The 8,466-nt window shown below is 35.2% G+C and overlaps 1 protein-coding gene across 4 annotated transcripts; it reads left to right on the forward strand.

Moving 5' to 3' along the window:
- The first annotated feature begins 1,264 nt into the window (after positions 1-1,264).
- On the forward strand, positions 1,265-8,020 carry LOC126725756 (glutathione S-transferase T3-like). Of its 4 annotated transcripts, none has more exons than XM_050430659.1 (4): positions 1,265-1,956; positions 2,031-2,107; positions 5,271-6,538; positions 7,628-8,020. In XM_050430659.1, exon 3 carries the CDS (start codon positions 5,280-5,282, stop codon positions 6,525-6,527), a length of 1,248 nt encoding a protein of 415 aa, XP_050286616.1. In that variant the 5' UTR covers positions 1,265-1,956; positions 2,031-2,107; positions 5,271-5,279; the 3' UTR covers positions 6,528-6,538; positions 7,628-8,020. The 4 variants fall into 4 exon arrangements, 3 of the variants coding, with proteins under 3 accessions (XP_050286616.1, XP_050286617.1, XP_050286618.1); XM_050430660.1 differs by having other exon boundaries at positions 7,750-8,020; XM_050430661.1 differs by lacking the exons at positions 5,271-6,538; positions 7,628-8,020 and adding exons at positions 2,453-2,893; positions 2,982-3,770 and having other exon boundaries at positions 1,271-1,956.
- Positions 8,021-8,466: the final 446 nt, after the last annotated feature.

Here is an 8,466-nt window from a genome sequence, read left to right on the forward strand (position 1 = left end):
TAGACACTCGAGATGCTAGTTTTCAACAATGTTTTGAAACGTGACAACTAACTAAATTTTTTAATATTTATTGTTATTTAGATAAAAAATTCCGCCGATTTGAGTTCGATCATCAAATTCAACAGAGCAGAGGAACTTCATTTTCATTTTATGTAAGGCTGCTTCCATTTCCAGATACATTTAATATTATGAGTTACATCTGTAGTTAGTTGTGAACGATTGCTTTTCCAGAAATTAAGGTTGATCTTCTTTTGTATTGATTCTTTGTAGTTATTATCTCTTGTCTCTGCCTTTTGATTTAGAGAACATTATTAATTCCCATTCCTTGTTTTAGTAATGCTGTCTTTTCAGTTTTAGAAATTATCTTCTTCTTTTTTAAATATAAATAAAATAAGCTAAAATTTTGAAGGTTCTATTGCTTCCAACAGTTCATCTATTCAGTAGATATGGATGGGAAAATTAAGGCTTCATTACATGATCGCTTACGTCGACTACTTAACTGTCGCACATGGGACCAAAAGAAGGACGATCATACCTTTTGGAATTGGATGAACGTCAGGTTGTGCCATTTGATACCTCTTGACAACTACTGCTGCAGAGGTGGATTACCGATAATGCCCGTGGAAGCTCTTATAATTTAACAATCTTTACCTTGAATATCTTTTAGGCTGCTCCTTGCATTAGATTTAACAAGGAAGGGATACAGCTTGCTGTATCATCAAGTGAGAATGGAATCAAAATACTTGCAAATGCTGATTGTGTACGGCTTCTGCGTTCTATTGAAAATCAAGCTGTTGATACCTTCAGAGTGGCTCCTGCAACTATTGCAAAGGTACTACTCTCTTTTTAACTTTTATAGGAACTTCAAATGTGTACATGCTTCTTAATTAACATTGCTTATTTTTCAGGGACCTATGATTAGCACCTTGGGTGCTTCCTGTTCAACTACTGGAACGAGCACTTGATATTAGTTGAAGTCCACGGAAACATTAAAGCTTTTGATTTTCTGAAGAATATTCTTATCAAAATTTCAGAAGAATATTTCAGGAGCTAAAATTCTTATTGACATCTACGCGCATGTTTTTTCTTGTGCCTATCGTACACTTTCTTGGTAGTCTGAGATATTGATGTCTATGCGTATGCTTAGTACAGATTTTTTGATCATATTTTAGTCTCTTAGAGCATTCTCATTAAGATGGGTAAATGTTATAAATGCTAAAATTTAGCCAGCCAAATGCTATAAACACTAAAAAACATACTCCATCAATGCTGTTAAATGTTATTTATTTTGCACTTCAGCTACAGTGGACTGCTATCTCTAGCAGCCCACTGTAGCAAGATTGTAAAAAAAAAAGTATTTGTTTAATAAAACCCCGCTTTCCTTTTTCGCGCCCATCTCCTCTGGTTTTCCCTCATTCTTTTCGCGCCTATCTCCTCTGTATTTCCCTCATTTTTTTTTTCTAGTTCTCTCTTTCTCCCACGCCTACGCCTCTGCCTCCTCTCTTCTTCTTTTTTTTTTTTTTTCCTTCGTTCTCCCTCAACCCTAGCCGCTCTTCCCTTCCCTCAACCCACGCCGCCAATTCATCTCCGCTTCACTACTCCCTCTGACCGAACCATCATCACAAACACAGCCTCTGCTCTTCTTCCTCTGAGTGAACCCATACCGAACCCACTCTTCTCTCCCTGACCAAACCCAAAAGCCCAGTCTTGAAAATCATATTCTCATCTCAAAACCGAAGATTCATGGGAGGGGATTAGGCTTCCATTTGGGTCAGACTGAAGCTCCATGTGTCAGGCTTCCATTTAGGTTTTGTTTTGGGTTAGGGATTTTGTGGATCTTGTATTGCTGCTCAGTTCTTCCCGATTTGATCTTAGAGCTAAAAGCTTTACCCAAATTTCGCACTCCAAAACCATCGTTGACCAGCGCACGGCTCATCTCTAATTCTCTCTTGTCAGGTACACCTTACTTTTTTTTTTTGGTTTCTAATTCTGTTCCTATAATTTTATCTAATTCAATTCTTTTTTTGCAGTATAACCAAAAACACTAGAGCGATACCAGCAATCTTGCTTCACTCCTCAGGATAACAGCATTGAACGTGAAGCACAGGTTTGTGTTTGCTGAAATTCCTCCTTAAAATTCTAGTATCATTTTAGAGTTTTATATGTTGAATAGATTTTAGACAGATTTGCATTTTTCTCTACACAGATGAAATCAAACTTTGCTCGCATATGAACATAATACCAGTATGAAATTTCATACATCATGTTTGAATTCAGTGGCATATATGCTTATACACATGATGTTTATAGAAAATTCGAAAAGGTTATTGAGAAGCAGGGCATTGTACCTTTAGATATCTGGATTCATTTCCTTGGTTGTTGAGAACTAATATTTACTCTAGTTGTAATTATTTACTCTTTTTATTGGTTCTAATTTTATACTGAACTTCAGTTGACTGGACATTATTTACTTATGGACTCACAACAATACATGCCGCTTTACACTGGAATAATAGAAGGGCAAATTGGTGTTAACTCTCCTTTGTTGGGTGTATCCCAAAATAACCTAATTTCTTCCCCTGAAGTTGAGATCACCACCTCCAACAAACCGCCGAGACGGGGTACCAACTTTAGTGTAGAGGAGGATAATATCCTTGTTTCGGGATGGCTCAATACTAGTATTGATGCTGTGCATGGTAATGAGCTGAAACAAGAAAGATTCTGGGAAAAAATTTGGCAATACTTCTGCCAATGCAGCCCATCCGGCAGCACACGTACTGCTGGCTCCCTACAAAGCCGATGGGGAATGATTAATAGGGAGACAAGTAGATTTTGTGGGTTCATAGCTGCACTTGAAGCAACCCCTCATAGTGGTACAACCGAACATGACAAGGTATAATTATATTGCAATAGTTTCAAAATAGATATTCACCAATAGTTTGAAGATACTAATTATTTACATTTTCTTTTAATTTTTTTAGATTGAAAATGCAAAGGCTATGTATAAAGAAAAAGCCAAAAAAGACTTTCCATTTGAACATTGTTGGCATATGTTGAAGCACCAACCAAAATGGAGCATGCCTAAGGAATACTCGAGAGTAGTGCTACCTCCAACTCAAGATGCAATATCTATTTCTGATGGGGAAGACATGTGCTTAGTTGATGACACTACCAACTTTGAGAGACCAATAGGTAGGAAGGTCGAAAAGGCCAATCGAAAGAGAAAGGCTAGTGGGAAAGATGTTGGAGAATACTTGGCAAAGAAAATGAAAGTTATTAAGGACTTACAAGAACAAGAAAAAGAGAGTCTCCGCATCAAAGCGGAAAGGTTTCGGTTGGAAGAGTTGAAGGATAAGGAAAGACTTCGTTTGGAAGAGTTGAGGGATAGGGATAGAGTTCGATTTGAGGAGAAAAGAATTCAAATGGAGGAGGAAAGACTTAGAATTGAAAGAGAAAAGCTTCGTATCAAAAGTTTGATAGAGGATGAGAGAATTATGAGTTTGGACACAAGTGGCATGTCCGGAGCACTAAAACTTTTTTATGAACAACTCCAAGAAGGAATCCTTGCAAGACAAGCGTCAAGTAAATAGTTTGGTAGTTGAAAGTTGAAACATGTAAATGATGTCTTGGATGAATGTATTTTGGTAGTATTTAGATCAACCTTGTTATGTTAGAAAAACGGTTGATGTATTTTGTAGTAGTTAGATCAACCTTGTTATGTTAGAAAAATGGTTGATGTATTTTGTTGAAGCCTAGATCAACTTTGTTACGTTAGAAAATGGTTGATGTATTTTGTTATTTTATATTATATATAAAAAAGTAATGTATTAGATCATTGTGTTCTTTGATATTTACTTGCTTTGTGTAAAATAACAATGTGAGAGCTATGTTATATGAATATGAATGATATAGAGATTTTGAGATTTTGGTGCCATTTAAATAATAGGATCTGCTGGTTGTGTATGAGGGTGTGCATGTGTCTCTTGTTACATTATTTCAAAGTAATTATAAAAGAAAATGCCGCCAGCTAGCTGGTTGTTCTTTTGCCTTCTCTAGGAGCTTGTTGATGCCATATTTTTTGGTGGTTATATTCAATCTTATTCAGATATGTTGCAACAAATAATTGTGACATTAAATTTAGTGTAATAGTTTTTTCCTCCCATGTCTGTAGGTCTAGATTGCACTTCGGAGAGTAATAGTTTTTCCTCAGTAATTAAAATGAAAATTTCTGTTTCTTGTTATTGAGTTTCAACATCTGCAATTATCATTCTTATAAGTCTAGTCTGTAACTCTGAAGGTCGGGTTGAACATATTGCTTTTTCCTACTATATTTTTTGCTCTATTGTTTTATTTAGTCAACTAGATCTGGAATAATTCTTTCTCTGTTTTACAGCTAACCCTTTTTTCTAAATTACAAAATAAAAATGTTCCTTTTACTTTTTGAAATTAATGCTGCAATTCTGGTTTACTAGGATGAAATTGGCCATTTCAGCACTTATCGTGAAAATGCTGTAGCTGTGCTTGAAGTTGTAATTATGTTATAAATTGTTAGTGAACAAATCTTCTCTTTTCCACTGGGAAGAATTGGGTCTTTTAATGAATTATCAGTGGTATGGAAATGGAGTTTTATTTTCTGATATCTGCTATGACAGATCATGTAACATTATGGTTTGCAATGAGAGATCAGTTTCTTTCCTACTCATGATGACATCTGCCTAAAACACATAAGCCAAGTTCCTGAACTGTTGGGGTTCATTTGAAGTACACGTTATTGAATTAATTTGTTGCCATATGTGTTGTGGTTTAAACTTGTAAACATTTTATTTGCCAACTCCAAAGTTGAATAAGAAGTTGTTTAGGACTTGAATTGACTTACCACTCTTTCTCCATCAGGATGTTATGATTGTCCTTGAAGAAGCAAAGTCAACTTCTTTAATGCTAATAGTTGCTATGTGTTGATAAGTCTACAGATTTCTATTTTTTATTTCAATTTCCTGAAGAGAAGCTTACACTACAATATTATTGCTTTTGAATGGTTCCATCTCTAAATATAAAATTAAAAAGAAACCCTTGGTATTGTGAGCTAAACACCCACATTGAAAATAGAATCAAAGTTTGGACAGTCTGGACATGGCATTATGTATTGTTATCCTTTAATTAATGTCAATTTGACAGTTAGAGATTGTAAATGACCAATTGCTCTTCATTTGTTCTTCATTTGCTCTTCAATGATTATTTCAATGATTTGCTCTTTATTTGTTGTCTTGAAGGTAGTATTCATGGGTAGCTCTTTGTTTCGCAAATTGCTTCTTGATGACTCCGATGAGGATGAAATAATTGAAGAAGTAGTCATGGATTCAACGTCACGAAAACGTCGTTCCTATATTAGACGTAACCATTTGGCAGGCCATGAAAGGCTTTACCTTGACTACTTTGCAGACTCGCCAGTTTATTCAGAGAAAGTATTTCGAAGGAGATTTCGGATGAGCCGTACTCTTTTTCTCAATATTATTTCTAAGGTAGAAGCTCATGATCCGTACTTTGTCCAAAAAAGAAATGGTGGCAAAAAGCTTGGGTTATCTTCCTTTCAAAAGATCACTGCTGCACTCAGGATGCTTGCATATGGAGTAACGGGTGATTTTATGGATGAGTATGTGCGGATTGGAGAAACCACTGCCTTACAGAGTTTGGAAAAATTTGTTACTGCTGTGGGTGATATTTTCTCTGAGGAATATTTGAGGAAGCCAAATAATGAAGATATTGCTAGATTGTTAGCCCATGGCAAAAGGCGTGGATTTCCAGGTATGTTAGGTTCAATTGATTGCATGCATTGGAAATGGAAAAATTGTCCATGTGCATGGAAAGGTCAATATTGTGGTCATATTCGTGAGCCAACTATTATTTTGGAAGCAGTGGCATCATATGATCTTTGGATATGGCATGCATTTTTTGGATTACCTGGATCAAATAATGATATTAATGTGTTAGAACGGTCACCTGTATTTTCTGAGCTAGCACAAGGACGTGCTCCTCCAGTTAATTACTCAATCAATGGTAATAACTACAACATGGGATATTACCTTGCTGATGGAATATATCCAAAGTGGGCAACATTTGTGAAGACAATTCCAGCTCCACAAGAAGAAAAAAAAAAATTATTTGCAAAAGCCCAAGAGGCGTATAGGAAGGATGTTGAGCGTGCATTTGGAGTACTACAGGCACGATTCGCAATTGTTCGTGGACCTGCACGATTTTTCTATCCTGAAATGCTCCAAAAAATCATGAAAGCGTGCATAATTCTCCATAACATGATTGTTGAAGATGAACGAGATGAAAATGAAGTGGTAGACTTCGATTATGAACAAATTGATGAAGTGAATAATCCTCCTATACAAGTGTCACGTGAGCATGCAAATGGATTTATGGCATTCATCCAAAGTCATCAACGCATTAGAGACCAAGAAATCCATTATCAACTCCAATCGGACCTTATCAATCATTTATGGCAATTACATGGCGAGTCGTAGGAACTTCAAGTGTGAGTTTTTATTGTATTTTCATGAGTTATGTATGTGAACTTTTATAGCATAGTTCTCACCTTTGAACAGTCTCAAATGAATAGCCTAGATGAGAATATTTACTATCACTAAGATCTAAAATTACACTCCCTGTGCTGTTTACCTTATTTTGCATGATTTACTCAATTGGCTTCTCAGTTAGCTCTCACAAATTGTTGTCTAATCATAGCTTATAGTTAGATTACTACCTTTAGAGTGTTTATTGAAACTTTGAGTTTTGCTATGATTTCACAAATGGATTGGTTGCTTTTATTGATGTTATATCTTGATCCTTTTAAGGTGTGATCAATGCAAATTTGGTTGCTTTTTGACAATTTCTGTTTGGATTTTGTTATCATGGGCTGCACTTGTAAGCTTGAGCAAAAGTCCTAAACAAAGAATGAAAATAAAAATAAAAATAGAACTGGTATGTGAACTAGTGATTGATGGTTGGGTGGTTTTGAGAATTCTGATGGATTACTTAATGCCAAATGCACTGGAATTTTACTTCCTTTTATTTGTTTGCTAAGATAACTAAGGAAAATGTTTAGTTTCCATTGTTCATGTACTAGTTTTTCATTTTACAAAGGACTCGTGTCATCAAATTGTTGGATTGAGAGGATTTTGCTTTCATGGATTATTACTATTGATGTGCAGTTTATCAATCAAAAAGATTTGTCAGTTTTATTTCTTTCTTTTCTCTTTACCTGCATTTTCTTAGCTAGCAAAAGAATTTAGAAATTAGTTGTGTAATAGCATCTTCTTTTCTATTATTTTTGTTTGAGTCTAGAGACATTGTTGGTCATGTGTTTTTAGGGTTCATACCAATGCTGGTCTTCATTAGATGCCCCTGGTGATTTACAAAATTTTTTGGCTTGATTAATAGTTCAATTGATGTGATTTTTGCTGGACTTTAAGATGATGTGATACTACCTCCTCCCATCTATATTGGATATTGTTTCTGTTGGTTTTAATTTAACTGCCGTTTTTTCCTCTGCATTGGTTTTTCTGCACTGGTTTTAATTTAACTGCTGTTTTTTCCTCTGCACTGGTTTTTCTGCACTGGGTAGCTGCTGGATTTCTGCACTGGATAGCTGCTGCCTGCAGAGTGTGGGCTGCTGTTTTCTTATTCTGCACTGGTTTAATTTAACTGCTGTTTTTTCCTCTGCACTGGTTTTTCTGCACTGGGTAGCTGCTGGATTTCTGTATTGGATAGCTACTGCCAGCAGTGGAGCATCAACAGCTAATGCAGCAACTTAAGAAGCTATGGTGGAAGATGCTGTCAAAGCTAAATGGTTTGGTTGCTGCAGAATTTTGTTTATGTGTAATAGTAAAAGAGTAGCTCAAGTCTGTAATTTTAGTTGCACGCCAAGTTGACAGGAAAAAATTATGGTTGCTGACATCTCAAACTTGATGCAAAATTTCAACAATATAAATGAAAATGGATATGTTCCATTTAATAAGTGATCATCCTGTTATTGTTTCTTTGATAAATGATGCTAGTGTTTTATGGATTCTTATCAATTATTGAATGCTAAGAGAATGAATTCCAAAAAAAAAAAAAAAGTTAAGAACAATTCTCTCCAATACTACGTAGTAATGTTGCAGGGTACTTGTGATAGTTAGTTATGGTAGTTATTTGAAAACATAAAGAAAGAATAAAAAAAGAATATTTAAATGAAGTGGTAAAATAATAGAACCTTTGATGTTGGGTGTTTTGTAAAGTGGGTTGTTAAAATGAATAAAGTAACTTTTTAAGATGCTAAATGCTATATTTTATAGCATTCTTGATGAGAATGCTCTTATATGTATAATTGCAGCCGCAGGCATAGTTTGTGTTGAATTATTAAAAATAAATAATAATAAAATAACTCAAACCCTTCACTTAATCGCTCCTTCCCTCAAATTT

The sequence above is a fragment of the Quercus robur genome, chromosome 5 (genome assembly GCF_932294415.1).
Source record: "Quercus robur chromosome 5, dhQueRobu3.1, whole genome shotgun sequence".
Lineage (NCBI taxonomy): Eukaryota > Viridiplantae > Streptophyta > Magnoliopsida > Fagales > Fagaceae > Quercus > Quercus robur.

Excerpts from the sequence above, each read along its gene's own strand:
- LOC126725756 (XM_050430659.1), top strand. The coding sequence starts at position 5,280 with ATGGGTAGCTCTTTGTTTCGCAAATTGCTTCTTGATGACTCCGATGAG.